Genomic DNA, 17,259 nt, shown 5'->3' on the forward strand with positions numbered 1-17,259 from the left:
GGCAGGAACTGCCTTTTTCAGCAAGCATTTCTTATATTCCCAAACTTAAAGAAAATACAGTAACTTCCTTCATAATCTTGTGGTTTGAGGATGGATGAAGCAAGAATAAATAACCAAACTGGCTTGAAACATAACCTGTCCTAGGTATATCTAAGAGGCATACTTTCACTGGAAAGGTGCTTAATCATAATTTCAACTGTATTTAGTTGCAGGTGGTCTTTGTTACATAGAAATTATTGTAGAATTAATGGTTCTATAACTTTTGGCTACCCGGATTCCAATATGACTTTACTAAAATCGGCTACTGTGCTAAATGACCTCACCATTCTGGTGCCTGACTATAATCTTAAGTCTTATATTCCAATCCAATTCCCTCTCAAGTTTATCGACATAAATGTATTTAGCTTAATCAATAACTTTCAAGTCACTTTTACCTTATCTTCCCTGGATTCTTTTTTGCTTTAATTATGAGGCACTGTACAGTACTTTATCTCAAATTATACAAACTATATATGATGTATGAGACATTTTGGGCTACAGTTAATTTTGACTGTTGAAGTTTGATAAAAAGCAGTCAAGCTATGAGCATCATAACATGCTGAACCGTCAATTTTTTCATGTCCATGATGAGTCAAAATGCCTTTGTAGCTGTGGTGTTGACATAAAGCTTAAATTTAGCTAAGAAGGTTTATTGATGTTGATTAGTTAGAGGATTTATTTTAATTAAGAGAATTTAGAATAGTACAGTATAATACTTGAATGGTTGTTAAGTATAGAAGTATAGTATTAATAGAAAGGTGGATATAGAGATTTATAGAGAAGATGGTGAGAAAGACATTAGGAGAATTTTGTTTATGATAAGTAAGTAGACAATGTAGTGATAATTAGTGAAGAAATGAGTTGTTTACGTGACGTCAGATCTCGTGGTGTTGGTAGTCAAGGAGATTGTCGGAAGGGTAGTCAACTGATTGGATTATATAGTAATGGTGGTGGGCACGCTCTCTTATCTTGATATTGGTTTGTATGTTTATCTAGTGTTGGAATTATTTTTTTTCCTGTTGATTTCTTTTATTCACTGTAATTGGGAATTGTTCCGTAACTGAAATACTAACCACGCTATTTAATATGGGTAATTACTTTCGGCGTAGCTGAAATGACGAGCCATTAGAATTTTAACAAGGGTTTACTACCCCACCGCTAGTTAGCGGGGTGTAGGGAGGGTAGCTTGCTACACCCCCCCCCCCATCACACACACCTGTGCTTGAGCTCACTGTGCTCTCAGCTCGGGTGGTAGTCGGACGTGTTCACTGTCACCCTTGCCTTCTTTGACAGCCATTGCTAATCTTTTGTTTGCTTTTCCTTTGACAGTGTGTGTGTGAAGTTGGCCTCTGCGATGCGTGAGTGTCCTGGATTACCTGACCGCCCTTGTGGCACGTATATGTCAGCGGTCAAAACGGACCCCCACACCTTATGTCCTTACTGTAAGGACCAGCGGTGTGATAAGTATAATGTGTGTTGTGAGTGTAGGGAGTGGTCTACCTCCCAGTGGGAGAGGTTTTCTCGGCGCCGGAAGAAGTCCAGACAGGATATTTCTCCTTCGAAGGTTTCTTTGAAAGGAGAAAATCCCAAGGGCTCTTCTTCCGTGGCCCAAACCTCCTCCGAAGCTCCCACTCGATCGGTTTCTTCCGAGAAACTGTCGAGTGGTAGTGTAGGCCGTAGTTCTGTTGACTGATCTCGGGGTTTGAGAGAGGGAGTTGCCTCCCATAGCGAGGCAGCTCCTCCTCCTCCCCCAGGGGAGGATTTTAATGTAAATGTGTTTAATTATGATTTGTTGCAGCTTTGGGCTTCCTTGGGGCTTGAGTGTTCGCCCTCCAAGGAAGCTTGTTTGACATGATCAGGTTGGTGACAGCTGTCAAACAGTCGCCGACTTTAGCAGAGGTTGATCCTCTGTCTGTTGTCGACGTTGTGGCAGAGACTTCCGATGAGTTGTATCAAACCTCTGCTCCTGATGTTGCTGATGTAGCTGAAGGCTTAGTTCCCCCCTCCGAACATCCTTTGAGGGAAGAACTAAGTCCAGCAGTCTCTTTTGCCGGTGATTCTCTCCCTCGGGGGAGTTCACTCACAGAGACTCCTCTTCGGAGGACTGCTGAAGGTCAGCCCGCTGACCCCACGGCCCCCAGAGGGCGTATAAGGCGTAAAGCCCGCCTTCCTCTTTGCCGTAGAGGCCTTCCTTCACCTCACAAGGGTGTTAGGAGGCGCCTCTTCATTTCATCATCTCCGCAGTCTGCTGCAGAAGAACCTCACCGTCGCTCTCTGACTCTACCAGCTACATCCCTGGACCTCTCCGTAGATCGTTCGCGATCTCCTTCGGTGGAAGGTCGTCCTTACAAAGGATACGCCGACCTTCCACCCGCCAGACCTGCTGACCTGCCGTCGCCGTTCCTGGCTTCTGACGCGCTGTGGGCGCCAACTCATCCCGTTGTAAAACGGGCAACGGTCCCTTCGGGGCACAAAGGGCTTTCGCACAAAATTCCTAAGTCCCTTACGCGCCAGGTCTCCCCTGCGCGCTAACGATCACCTGCACGCCAGCGCGCAACTGTGTGCAAGCGCTCGCCTGTAGAAGTTCCTGCTATGGCGCGCCAGCGCTCTCCTGTTCACCAGGCGGCTACTGCCGGCCCCGTTCTCCTGCACGCCAACGATCTCCTGCATATCCACAATCTTCTGATCTGGGCGCAAGGGGGAAGGTAACCTCTTCCCCTGCTCGCCAGCGCGCTCCAACACACCATCAATCGCCGACACGCCATCGGACCCCGCCTGCTCGCCATCCTTCACCTGCGCACCATCGCGCGCCCACGAGATTGCACACGTGCGCCCACGAGATTGCACACTTGCGCCCTGCGCGCCCACCTCCACAGCCAGATGTGCGCTCTCATGCACGCCCGCGTGCAAGGGATATATCTCCTGCGCGCGAGCGCCCAACATTATCGCCCTCACGGGCTCTTTGGCCAGATCCTGCGCGCGTGCGAGCGCTCATCCAGCCTTCTGCACGCCCTATGCCATCTCCAGCCTGTGCTCCTGCGCGCCATCGCTCGCCTGCGTAACGCGGGGCAAATCCCATCGCGCGAGCGCCAGCGCGAGGCTGAAGGACAACGCGCGGCCAGGTCATCATCGTTGCGTCTCCCCCCCCCAAGCGCAGAACAGCGCGCTCGCCGGAGGGAGGGAGGATTCTGGATAGGTCCAGGGACTTTTCTCCTTCTTCTTTTCAGGCAAACCCTCCTTTGGTAACTCCTCCTGGGGATCGAACAATCCCCTTCCCTCCAGAGGGAGTTTCTGACAGCACAGCTGTCAGTCAGCAGCCCTGGTTTGGGTCCCTGGTCAGAGCGGTCATGCAGGCTTTTAAGCATGTTCTCTCTGAGCTAGCCACAAATCAGTGGCAGCTTCTACTCCCCTGAAGAGGAAGAGAGGAGTATCTGACGTGGTGACTTCTCCAAGGGCGAAGCTGACTCCTCGGAAGTCTTTGAGGAAGGCCTCCTCGCCCACCCAGACTTTCACTCCCTGCCCTTCGGACGAAGATTTCCCGGCCTCAGGGGAGTCACGCGAGGTGAGGCGTTCCCCCATCTCACCAATGAGGGAAACCCCACCTCGCGCTGGGAAGTCTTCTCGGGTAGGGGTGGAGAAGAGCCTCCCACCATCACTGTTGGAGTCCTGCATCCCTCCCAGGAGGGAGTCGAAGGACTCTAAGACTTTACCTAAGTCATCCTCAAGGATTAGACCGGAGCCAGCCAAGCCCTCAGAGAACGTCCACGAGTCCCCCCAGGAAGAGCCTTTGGGGACAGGAGACTTCGTTGCTAGCCCTTCAGGAGGAAAGCTACAGGAATCAGAGCATGCGTTCTGGCAGGTTCTGACCCTTATGAGGAATCTCAATGGGTTCGCGGATCCAGAGATTCCCCCTCGTGAGGGCAAGGACATGGTCTTGGACCGAGTTTTTGGTACTCAAAAACTCTCAAAGGCCAGCGCGGCTTTGCCCTGGTCTCAAGGGGTTAAGAGTGACAGAGATAAGGTCGAAGGCCAGCTCTCCGAGCTTGCCTCCTCCAGCCGATCCAGCGCCGGTAACAAACTCCTCTCGCCTCCTCGTGTCTATCAGAGGAGGTACTTTGACATCATGGAGGAGACTTGTTTAGCTCTTCCCCTACACCACTCTTTGGAAGAGCTTACCAGGGAGACTCTCCAACCGGCAAGTCTCGTTCTCGGCAACGGAGATCCTTAGCCAGGAGAAGGTGGCGAAATGTGCCATGCAGGCAACTTCGTGGCTGGACATCTGGCTAAGGTCTCTGAGCATCCTGTTACAATCTGAGGACTTGTCGAAAGAGAGTACCAGGAAGGCCAGGGAGACCTTTTTACTCTCAGGCACTCGTACAGTCGAGTTTCTAGCCCACCAAGTTTCGAACTTGTGGGCTAATACCATCTTGAAACATCGAGATGCTGTGTCTGAGAGATTCCACCAAAAGGTCCCCAGTACCGAGACCAGCAGGCTCAGACATTCTTCCATCTTGGGGAAGAATTTGTTCGAGCCTAAGGACGTGGAGCAGGCGGCTAATAGGTGGAGGAAGTCCAACCAGGACTCTCTCCTACATAGAGCTTTAACATCAAAGCCCTATGAACCTCCAGCAACCCAGCAACCACGTCCTACCAAGACCACGAAACCAGCAGCTACAGAGAAGACAACGGTGTCTAAGCCCTTTCCTGTCAAGGACAAGAAAGGCAAAAAGTCCTCCAGGGGAGGAAAGAATCGTAGGGGGAGTGGCCGAGGCCGCAAACGCTAGAATTGGCAGTCCCCCTGCATGTCCACCAGTGGGGGGATGCCTACAAAGTTGCGCAAAGAGGTGGCAGCAACTCGGGGCCGGTTCCTGGACGATTTCCGTAATCAGTCAAGGATATCGCGTCCCGTTCACAACATCTCTACCTCCCCTGACAGCGAATCCAGTGTCGTTGAGCTCCCTTGCCATGAGATCGGCAAGGGGACAAGCCCTTCGGGCAGAAGTCGAGACCATGTTGAAGAAGGGCGCTCTCCAAGAGGTCGTCGACGGGTCTCCAGCCTTCTTCAGTCGACTTTTTCTTGTAAAGAAGGCGTCTGGAGGCTGAAGACCAGTCATCAACTTCTCAGCTCTGAACAGGTTTGTCAAGCAGACCCCGTTCAGCATGGAGACGGCAGACACGGTCAGACTTGCTGTGAGACCGCAAGACTTCATGTGTACACTGGACCTGAAGGACGCGTATTTCCAGATCCCAGTCCATCCGTCTTCAAGGAAATACTTAAGATTCAGCCTAGACAACAAGATCTACCAGTTCAAGGTGCTGTGTTTCGGTCTCTCCACAGCACCACAGGTTTTCACCAGAGTGTTCACCCTAATATCGTCATGGGGACACAGGATCGGCATCCGTCTCCTCCGTTATCTGGACGACTGGCTGATCCTAGCAGACTCGGAGTCAGCCCTTCTTCGACACAGAGACAAACTTCTGGGACTTTGCCAAGATCTGGGGATCATGGTAAATCTCGAGAAGTCTTCTCTGCTTCCTACTCAAAGACTGGTATATCTAGGCATGATCATTGACACCAATTTCCACAAAGCCTTCGCATCAGACGACAGGATAGCAAGGCTGAGGAGGGTCGCGAGTCTTTTCCTCAGACGAGAAGAGCTTCCAGCCCAAACGTGGTTACGTCTCCTCGGTCACCTCTCATCCTTGGCCTGTCTAGTTCCCAACGGTCGCCTCAGAATAAGATCTCTCCAGTGGCGACTCAAGTCCCGGTGGAATCAAGGTCACGATTCCCCTGACGTCATGATCCCTATGAGTCCTGTGGAACAGACGGACCTTCAGTGGTGGGTGACAGACGAGAACCTATGAAGGGGAGTGGATCTTCTCGTCCTCCCCCGGATTTGATGCTGTTTCGGATGCCTCAAAGAAAGGGTGGGGGCCCCACGTTCTGCATCACAGGACCTCAGGCCTGTGGTCAGAATCAGAAAAGTGCCTCCATATAAATCTGCTAGAAATGAAGGCTGTATTCCTGGCCCTTCAACAGTTCCAACAATGCCTGGGGGGTCACTCTGTGGTGGTGATGAGCGACAACACCACAGTAGTGGCTTACATCAACAAGCAAGGAGGTACCTTTTCAAAGCAGCTATCCCATCTCGCAGTAGAGATACTGAGATGGACCGAAGTCCACTCGATTCCACTATCAGCTCGCTTCATTCCAGGCAAGAGGAATGTGCTCGCCGACATTCTGAGTAGAGTGTCTCAGATAGTGAGTACCGAGTGGTCTTTGGATCATCTAGTAGCCAACAAAGTCCTGACTTTGTGGGGTTCCCGACTGTGGATCTGTTCGCTACAGCGCTGAACTTCAAGCTCCTGCTGTACTGCTCCCCAGTCCCGGATCCCAAGGCACTCTGGCAAGATGCCTTCCAACAACGGTGGGACAGCATCGACGTGTACGCCTTTCCCCCGTTCTGTCTGATGAGGAGGGTGCTCAACAAGACCAGAATATCGGTCAATCTCTCGATGACCCTTATAGCTCCGCTATGGCATCACGCGGAATGGTTTCCAGACCTTCTGCAACTCCTAACGGAACTTCCGAGAGAACTCCCTCCACGACACAAGCTACTCAAACAACCACACGCCAATATATTTCACAAAGCCATCGCTTCGCTGCATCTTCACGCCTGGAGACTACCCAGCATCTCCTCCCTGAGAGAGGATTTTCGCAACAAGTTGCGAATAGGATGTCTGGACACCTGCGAAGGTCATCCGCAGGGGTCTACCAGGCAAAGTGGCGAGTTTTCTGTGGTTGGTGTCGTGGATGGGGTATCTCTCCACTTGATGCCACTATTCCAGCAATAGCGGAGTTCTTTGTGTATTTGCGAGAAGAAATGCGCCTTTCAGTCTCGGCAGTAAAAGGCTATTGCTCAGCCTTAAGTCTAGCCTTCAGGCTCAAAGGAGTGGACATTTCTTCCTCACTGGAACTTTCCCTACTCATACGAAGTTATGAACTTGCCTGCCCTCAGTCGGAAGTGAGACCTCCTCTATGGAACGTGGTTCAAGTCCTCAGGTCCCTTAAGAGACCTCCCTACGAACCATTACGCCAGGCTTCAGATCGCCACCTAACTTGGAAGACGGTGTTCTTTCTAGCTTTGGCCTCGGCCAAGTTAGTCAGTGAACTTCATGGTCTCTCGTATGACATTGCCCATTCAAGGGGATAGGGGGAGGTAACGTTCAGATTTGTCCCTGAGTTTGTAGCTAAGACTCACAATCCGGGAGTGAGGGACCCTCGGTTCGACTCTTTCCAGATTTCGAGTCTTCGTTCTGTAACAGATGACCCAGACCATCTCCTACTGTGCCCAGTAACGAGTCTGAGGCTATATCTCAAAAGAACAGCTGCAGTTCGTCCCCAAGTGCAGGCATTGTTTGTGAGCACTGGGAGAACAAAGAGGAGGGTTACCAAGAATACTATCTCGGCATGGATTCGTAGGGTAATTCATTTGTCCCTGAATCCTGACTCTCCTCCATCACATCGCCCTAGAGCACATGATGTCAGGGGCGTAGCTAGGTCCCTGGCCTTCAAGGAGAACTTTTCAGTGACGCAGGTTCTACAAGCGGGGATGTGGGAGCGTCAGATGACCTTCACAGCCCACTACCTGCAACCACAGGAGGCTCGATACGTTCTCTATCGGCCCTGTGGTGGCTGTACAACGGCTGGTTTAAAACCTCAGGCTCCTTAATGGACAAGTAGCAGAAGGTTGAGGGCATTGTTACCCGGTGTTAGTCTGTATGAATGAAAAGGTTTGTCTGGCCCTTATTCTTTTCTTCATCCTCCCCTCTCTTGGGGAAAGCAGCATCCTGGGTTCTCTGCACAGCTGACCTCGAACCACTGCAGGTAAACCATGTTTCCTTGTGTTCCTAGTATTAAGCTAATACTGTCACGTCCCCATACCCTGATGAGGTGGTATTGGGAGAGTCCTAGCCTAAAGTTTCCATCTAAAGGACTACAGGTCAGCTTCCGTAGAACAAGTCGCACTTCATACCTTCACACACAGCTTACGTAGGCTGCAGCCCTTGCGCAGCAAGGTTCTAGCGAGGTGCAGGGACTCCCTATTGTTGAGTGCTGACACACTCAGATACTGAGTCCCCGGGCAAAGCCAAAAGCCAGTATTGGCTGGGACTTTTCCACCCTTCCAAAGGGGTGAGTCACCCATATTAAATAGCGTGGTTTGTATTTCAGTTACGGAACAAATGACAAATTCGTAGGTAATTTGTATTTTTCCTAACTATACAAACCTTAGCTATTTAATCAAACTTGCCCGCCAGCCCTATCCCCCGTGAAGTCCTACCTCTAAGCAAAGTGAGCTAGAGCACAGGAGTGTGTGAGGGGGGGCGGGTAGCAAGCTACCCTCTCTACCCCCCGCTAACTAGCGGTGGGGTAGTAAACCCTCGTTAAAATTCTAATGGCTCGTCATTTCAGCTATGCCGAAAGTAATTACCCATATTAAATAGCTAAGGTTTGTATAGTTAAAAAAATACAAATTACCAACGAATTTGTTGTATTACTGATAAAGTTTAGCTCTTCCAACCACACCAAGGTTACAATGATCCCATTCCCATTGGAGAAATATGGTGAATTCTTGCAGCTGCCATTATACCATTCTAGGAACTTCCCAACCTGAAAGAAATTTACGAATATGCTTCTCATTATGAGAAGTTAAAGTTTTCTATTCACTCACGGTATCTTTGCTTGTGGTTGCAAACTTCTGCGGTGTCCTGTGCCTGAACCAGTTAGTATATGAATTAAGCTGGAATCACACTACGCTTTTTTTCACCAGCAGCGATACGTTGCTGCTGTAAATGGAAAACCGGGAGCTTGTTGCTTGAGATATTGGCTTCATGACTGGACAGAAAGCAGCGACCACAAACCGCGAGAATGACTAGCAGTGTAAACAAACAAGATAGCTGCTACAAATAGGATGTGCTCTTGCTTGACAATCTTGGGTCCAACATTCCTCAAAAGATAATAAAAATCTGCTTTGTTCATCTGGTGGTAGGAGTAGAGTTCTTCAATTCACGAATATTCCGAGAATACATATTACTGCAACTGTCAGAAAATTTCTCTCCGCCATAATGATGTCAGCTGGTTGGTTTTGTTTACACTTTTTCCTATTAGCTCCTCAAACCGAGATTGTAGTGTGACGCTACAACACCTTTGCTCGCGAAGATCAGCTTGAGGTTAACAAAAATCTCAAGCAAGAAATGACTGGTGTGATTTCAGCATTAAAGTGATATAGAATAACCCTATCTCACCAAGTGTTTGAATCCTTTTGCTAGAAAGTTACCTTACTAATGGACCCCAGATCACCCTTCCTGTAGTGTGAAAGAGCTTTTGCAGGATAATTCATCCACATAGGAGTACACGAACTTGTGATAAAACTGGGAAAAGAAATACTGAGTGCATATTGATGCAGATATAATGATTTGTCTCTGTGGAAACCTTCTCACTTCTTCTGTAAGTGATTTGCATATAAAGAAAATAGGAACTTCCTTGCATTTGGGAGCTGTAGCTCTTTTTAGTGTATTTGACATATCTTATTTTACAACATAGTAGTAATTCCCATCAGTTAATCGTCTATATGCTGTGAAATATATTTTCCAAGTCAATTTTATATATTGTAGGACTTTCCTATTGTAATTTTTTTTTTTAATTAATCAACATGAGTCCTAAGTGTAACCCAAGAAAATAGTTTTTATCTCAGGGTAAGGTGGAGAGTACTATACACATTAGTATTGTATTTTTATCTACTTACTGTATACCATATGAACCATACATTATGGTTAATTGTTTCTTTCTCACAGGGTGAATGGGGAAGAGTTTTTTGGAACATCAGTTGTACATGTTGCACAACCTCCTGTAGCGCAAGTTTCTGTCCAAAAAGTGGCTGTTCCATTTTCTTTAGAGCTTCATCGGCCAGAAGAAATAAAGTTTTCTGGTAAGTTCCGTAACTTCTCTTAAGGTCATTTGAATGAGAATATAGTTTTTTTTTTTTTTTTAGCATCATGAGAGATTTAATATCTTGTAAAGTACCCGATGCTTAGTTTATCCACCAGTGGAAAGAAAATTTATACATTTATATTTCTAAATTATATTTCCAACTCAGCAGTATCCTTCTCAAGTGTAGCTAAATTTGACAAGAAATTATTTAAATTCTCATAAACATCCCTTATGAAGGTAGTAGAATTTTATGTAGATCATAGTATCTTTAGGCATTTACTTATAGTCAACAGTTACTTTTTAAAATACAGTACTGGTAAAATTTAATGCGTGTAGTAGCACTTTCTGTACAGTTGATATTTGTATGTTCATCGGCTGCCGGACATTTGGCTGAAGAACATCTGGCTGAACGGTCATTTGGCCGAAGAACATCTGGCTGAAAATGTAGTAAACGTACCTAATGTATGTTACAACCGCTATCGTTGTTTTTGCATTGTGCCAATTAGTGTTGTTGCCGATGCCTTCGTTGAATTGGTCTCATCATTAGATGATAAATCTGATGAAATTCTGTAAGGGTTTCTTGGCTACTTTGATGCAACATGGATTGGTTTTATTTAAGGTGGAAGACACCGAAAGCCATCATTTTATTTAGGAATGTTGAACACTTACGAGAAAGCCATGCTAAGTCTTCCACGAACTACCAACTCTGTCTAGAGGGATGACACAAGGCATTTGAAACAATTGAAATTGTCCACTCTTCTCTTTTCTGTCTCATTGCAAAGCTAAGAGACGAACAATCAAATTGTGAATTAATAATTGATATGGTAAATTCTGGGGTTCCATTGAGATCATCAAATAACTATCAGATCTTAAACACAAGGCTCATGTCTATCATTGAAAAATATGAGAAGTATCAAAAAATTGATTTTCTGAGAGCATATTACACACAATCTTTAAATATTTAAAAGCATACTGTATTTTATTGATTTTTTTCCTGCAATAAAGTTTTTTAAATGAAATATTAAACTCAAGGTGTACGTCAATCATTGGTGTGTATTTTTGCAATAAACTGTTAATTAAAATACTTAAAGTATTCATAATTACTATTCACACTTGTAAATTTTTAGCTAAATGTCCGTTCCGCTAAATGTCCGTCGACCAAATGTCCTTTGGTTAAATATCCGGCCATGTATCCATCTTTAGCTATATTAGATTATTGGATAATACACTAGGTGATATTAGTTATTATTGATTTTTTAGAGTTTATTAACTAACGTGATGTATTCTATAATCCCTTTAGATGTCCAGTTAAAGATCAAGAGTGATGTGACATACACGTTTCGAAGTTACTGGGGTGTAATGCAAGACCACTTACACTCGTTGATGGGTAGCCCGTGGTCTAGCTTCTACTTGGATCTGATTGAAGACTGTCAACTGAGCGCTGAGATTATCAACGATGCTGAAAGGTCCGATTTTTTCCTTAGTTGGGAATGTCATTTACATGTTGATAATTCTTAAAAGTTCTCTCTCTCTCTCTCTCTCTCTCTCTCTCTCTCTCTCTCTCTCTCTCTCTCTCTCTCTCTCTCTCTCTCTCTCTCTCTCTCTCTCTCTCTCTTTTTACTTGCTGTCTGTTTCATTTTAGCTCTTCTCTCTTCCAACTAAGAAGTCGACTTTTTAATTTTACCATTCATCAGTTTTCACCTCTTACTTCAAAGTAGATATTTTTAGGGCTGGCTTTATCAGTTTCTAGATATGTAATTCATTTGAACCTTCAAACTGGTTTGTATTTGATAATTCTTTAATGATAATTTTTATACCTGTGATGCCAGCAAAGAATTGGTAAATATTTTTTTTTTTTGTATTTTAAATGAATATAGAACTTGAATTTGTAATGTTTTTGTTAATATGGTTGTTTATTATTTGAGTATTTTTCTATTTTCGATGATTTAAAAGTGCTCGTAGACTATATAGAATTAAACAAGAATAAGTACACGAGAGCTAACAGCTGAGGTAAATAGTACAGTACATCATTTGGATATGAATCATACCATACTGTAACAAAAACTTTTAACCAAGATTAGATATTTTATAGACAAGGGTTCAATCTTTGGGCTGGAAATTTAACAATTTGTGACTGGAACTATGGAAGAGGAATGACACAATATTCCCAAATTCTCAACTTTATAGGATTCTTATTTTTTATTTAATTTCCATTGCTCTCAATTCTCTTAATTTTCTAAGATCCTATTTTCACTTATGAATTTTAAAATTAATCTTCTGAGCCATCCTTAATATAGGTTAGAAGTAGAACTTGTAAAAGTGGTTGAAATACTTATCTTTGACTATAGAAATGAATCTTATCTCCTGTTAATTTCATAACATTACATCAGGTGTGATGATTCAAGTAAGACCTTCAAATATAAAACCTTGAGCCATGACGAGAGTGCTTCGCTAAATTTAGGAACATCACCTCGAAAAAAGTACCCGTTAGTAGTCTGCATGGTGCGAGAAGATTCTCCTCCTCTCGAGGAAGTCGATCCCAGCAATGTGGTCAGTATGTTTTTCCTTACTGTGATTTTGATAATTAAACACCTGGTATATTCAGCACTTTGTATATAAAAAATCCACCTTTATCAATGTGTTTCTAGTTTTGAACAATTAAACTGGTTTGATTTAGAAATCTTAGGCCCTGTCCACACTACCGGGCAGTCCCCGACGGGCAAACACTGTTACCATACCCTGTTTCAAGACACAAGGTGGGAGAGTGATCGGCAGGCACAAATGGAGGTGATTAAAGATGGGGAAACCACGGGCAAACAGTGTTTGTCAAACACAATTGTTACCAGGTAACATTATGAAGGAAGCGTTAATGAAGTCAATAACGAGCACAAAGTGGTGTGTCGGACAGTACCTTTGTTTGTAAGAGTCCGAGCTTCAGACACTCCGGAGGCGGAGTGGCACTAGGGACAGAGTTCAACTTAACTTTTAGAAAATTGGATATCACGTTCCCTGTAAACATCCATCCATCCATCCATATACCAAAGGCACTTCCCCCAATTTTGGGACACATATAAGAGAGGAAGCATTTTTCCAGAAGCTCGTCTGGAAGTTTAAAGAATCACATATGCCTAACTTAAAATAGACCTTCAGTGAACTGAGGATGTTATTGATATCAACGTGCAATGTATAGCCTATATTATTCCAAGAAATAACTGTTTGAGACTGGTCATACTTCGGATTATGTGTTCGTAACTAAATCCAAATTGTTTCAGTGGTAAAGATAAAATGTTCAAAATTTGTTTCCCCTGTTCTTGTGGGGGGGGGAGAGAGAGAGAGAGAGAGAGAGAGAGAGAGAGAGAGAGAGAGAGAGAGAGAGAGAGAGAGAGAGAGAGAGAGAGAGAGAATTACGAATTTTCCTTACGATCAAACACTTAGAGGAAACGAAACTAGGGTGTCCATAATTGAAACAGATTTTGTTATGCTATACTCGTATATCGAAAAGCCATAATTTGGTTGTGCCAATGTCTTCTGTACCAACCTCCGATTTTTTAAATTTTCCAATTTGCGTAGCTCTTCTTTTAATGACCTATTTTAGATTTCATATTCTTTTCGACTTCTAAATCAGTTACAGTCATTCCACCTCTCGGAAGTTCTGACATTATTTTATTTAAAGCTGCTACACGATTATTTCTGTCTTTGTAAACATTTGCTTTGATATTTTATAAGCATGGGTTCTGACAGTACTGTTTGATTAGCAACTGAGCCTCTCTTCTATCTCAAAGTCAGCTTTCCTCCGCAAATGAATTACAACTAGGTGATAGGAGGATATATGTGAGAGAGGCAAGAGAGCGTGCTAGAAATAGGAATGAATGGCGAGCGATTGTGACGCAGTTCCGGTAGGCCCTGCTGCTTCCTCCGGTGCCTTAGATGACCGCGGAGGTAGCAGCAGTAGGGGACTCAGCAGTATGAAGCTTCATCTGTGGTGGAAATGTGGGAGGTTGGGCTGTGGCACCCTAGCAGTACCAGCTGAACTCGGCTGAGTCCCTGGTTAGGCTGGAGGAACATAGAGAGTAGAGGTCCCCTTTTTGTTTTGTTCTTGTTGATGTCGGCTACCCCCCAAAATTGGGGGAAGTGCCTTTGGTATATGGATGGAAACTCTGATTCATAATCAATTTGAGATTCCTTGAAAATGGATGAATGGCTCCTCTTTTCGCTCCGTCTTTGCAACTAGTCCTTCCATGTGCCATTCCATCGTTCTCAAAAGATCAGGAATAATCATGCTGCATAATTTAATTTATTGAATTGTGCTTTAATTTTATGGTGTACTATGGATATGATGCTCCGTAATTGAAGCTGATAACTACTACTTGATTCTCGAGTGCAGATTATAACACTGATATAGATAACAAGAGATGCCCACGGATATCAGTTTCGGACATTTCTTCCAGCCTCTGTCTGGTTAAAGGAGTAGAAATCCTGGTAGTCAGTTTCATCTGGTACCACTGTTTGTTACCATATCAACTTCCCTCATTTCCACGCTTATGACGTCATTCCTTTTTAATTTAGATATGGTAACAGTTTTGTCTGACAGGCACTGTTCGACCGTGTGGACGCACCTTTACAGGTTTATTATGCATCCCGCTTTTGTTTTGTGATCATAGTTTTGATTCTTGTTAAAAAATTTCCTGTAACTCTTTTTTAGTGAAATTTTGTGTACTGTACTGTATTTTAAAATGAAAAGGCGAAGACGAGACATTGAACTTATTGGAGAATAGTTCTATCAGTGTCCTATAGGTATTACTCTAGGATATTTTCATTGTTGCTAGCGGCACTATCGTTTTGACCCTCAACTATACCTTTGTTCCCCTTTCCTTCTGCTGCCTAGTCTTTCAACTTACCTCTTAGTGCAACTAAAGGATTTTCCTCCAATTGCTCCTTGCAACTGCAGAGTTTCCCCTAAGTTTGTTATTCAATGTCTCTTGTCTAAACAAGAATCTGAACTAGCATTTACACCTCCCTTGCTAAAGATTACCTTTGCCTGATATGCCAGTCATTTTATATGAACTATTTGGAACTCATTATTCATTAGTAGATAGGTAATATCTACAAAAATTACATACAGTAATCTTATTTACCCAATTATGTAAGTGGGTTGACTTTTTCATTAATGACTATATTTTTTAGCATGTTTCATTATCTTGCAGGGTGCATTGATCACCATCATTCATATCAAAGATACGGATTGTCAGGTACCTACTTGTATTCTCCACCAGTACCTGAAGCAGTATTCTGGACAGCTAACTCGGTTGCAGGTAAATATAACATATTTTTGTATAATTATCGATATTCATAAAGTATTAACAAAGTGGGTAAAGAATCTGCTAGTATTATGACAACCACCTTATGTAGGTAATCAATATTGCTAGGCTAAAAGGCCCTTACACACGAGGGGCAAGTGCACGGCGGGCAGATGCTGTTACCAATTTTGTTGTATGGAGGAGGATGAAGAGTACAGATGATTTCATAGATGAGGAAACCACGGGTAAACCTTTGAAGTACCCGTGCCCATTGTTAAGGAACTGGATGTGTGCCCGACTATTGTTTGACACAACTCTGACTGCAGTCCGCATGGCATCTGCCCCAAGTCATACATTTGCCTGCCTGTGCCTGCTGTCTGCCTTGGACTGTCTGATAAGGTAACACTTTCGAAGCAAGAGAATTACGGGCAAATCAGAGTGCCCGCCCTGCATTTGCCCTTCGTGTGCAAGGACCTTAACTGTCTTTATAAAACATCAGTACTAAGATTTAAAGAACTGTATGTTTAACATTCTGTTATGAATCTATAACACTTAGAATTCTGGTCTTTTTTTATATACTGTACGTATAATATAAATTACTCGGCCATATTTTAGTTTTTAAGCACACACGGGTAAATAATTTTTCCTCATGACTGGAAGGTAGGAAATATTGCTGTATAGGTTTTATTAGTTGAATATTACTACAATAAATAAAATTAACATGCCCTAAGTACTTCATACAATGTTGGACACCCCAAATAATGTTATGGAAGAGAAACTGCAAAGGATTTATATTAACTTTGCATCACAAGATGTACCTGGAACTATCTACCTGTAGTTCTGATGCGTCAGTGTCATTGTTTAAATTTTGGAAATAATTTATACTTTGAAGTCAGACATAACTCCATAATTATTAAAAAAAGCTGTTAAGAAATAATTCATCATAAAACTATAAACACAAAATCCTAGGGCACAATTGAAAGATGGAATCGACTATAATTACAGGTTAACCATATAGTATTTTGAGTAATTCATATTTTTTCTTGTCTAGTTTTCATTCAGAGAGGTTTGCACAATATAATGTCTAAAATTGTATGTAACAATATAATTTCTTACGGTAGAAATTTGTAGTTAAAACTTTTGCATAATATATTGACATAGTCCCTTAAAAACTAGATAAGTATAAAAACAGGGCTACAGCTGTTAAAATTTCATTAAAAGTTTTAGAATGGTCAAAGTTTGACTAGATTTATTGTGATATTGTAAAGGAGCAGAAGGTGAAATGTGCATAATGTTGTATTGACGACTATGCGTAGATGGTGGCTTGTGAATAGAGTTTATTAAACATTTTATGGAAACTAAATATGATCTTTAAAAAATAGTGCACATTCAGCATTGTACTAGAATATTTATTAATTTTAACGTGATGATTGGGCTGAAAAGAAGGGATTTTGATGAAGGAAAAACCTGTTTATGGGGAGGTGCTGTGTAACCTCCAAGGACTTAACCGTGTAAGAATAGAACAGAAAATCCGATAAAACAAATACCGTACCAGAGAAATATTGTCTCCTCTTCTTTAGGCACAGATTAACATTCTACTCGTATAGCTTTTTATTGTAAGAACCTTTCAATAATACTTTGCAGTTATTGCAATAGAAATTAAAAGTTTTATTTTTTCCAGGCCCTTTATACACAAAGCAACCAATCCAGTAGTAATGAAGAAACAACGCAAGATGTAAATGATGATACTAAAGGAAATAGTGATGTAGATAAGGTTGACTCTGAGGATAGTGATGATAATGACATTCCTATTGAAGAAGCATGTGTTGTATGTCAGGTTAGTAATATATATTTTATTTGTACTTCAGAAGGTTTATTATACAGTATATATAGGCAATCAAAAAATTGGTCTCAATTAAGAAAATACATATA

At 43.3% G+C, this 17,259-nt stretch overlaps 1 protein-coding gene and 1 long non-coding RNA gene across 2 annotated transcripts in view; both read left to right on the top strand.

Annotated features, from left to right (window-relative positions):
* The window catches only part of LOC137640299 (uncharacterized), a 329,826-nt gene that overhangs the window by 166,540 nt on the left and 146,027 nt on the right, over positions 1 to 17,259 (top strand). The gene's annotated exons all lie outside the window — the stretch shown is intronic.
* Positions 1 to 17,259, top strand: part of LOC137640296 (cell growth regulator with RING finger domain protein 1-like) — a 48,741-nt gene that overhangs the window by 20,627 nt on the left and 10,855 nt on the right. Inside the window, exons 3-7 of the mRNA XM_068372924.1 lie at positions 9,895 to 10,028; positions 11,331 to 11,496; positions 12,421 to 12,580; positions 15,235 to 15,342; positions 17,009 to 17,164. Of these exons, the coding sequence (XP_068229025.1) occupies positions 9,895 to 10,028; positions 11,331 to 11,496; positions 12,421 to 12,580; positions 15,235 to 15,342; positions 17,009 to 17,164 (724 nt within the window). The remainder of the gene's footprint in view (positions 1 to 9,894; positions 10,029 to 11,330; positions 11,497 to 12,420; positions 12,581 to 15,234; positions 15,343 to 17,008; positions 17,165 to 17,259) is intronic.

The sequence above is a fragment of the Palaemon carinicauda genome, chromosome 4, assembly GCF_036898095.1.
Source record: "Palaemon carinicauda isolate YSFRI2023 chromosome 4, ASM3689809v2, whole genome shotgun sequence".
In the NCBI taxonomy this organism is placed as follows: Eukaryota; Metazoa; Arthropoda; class Malacostraca; order Decapoda; family Palaemonidae; genus Palaemon; species Palaemon carinicauda.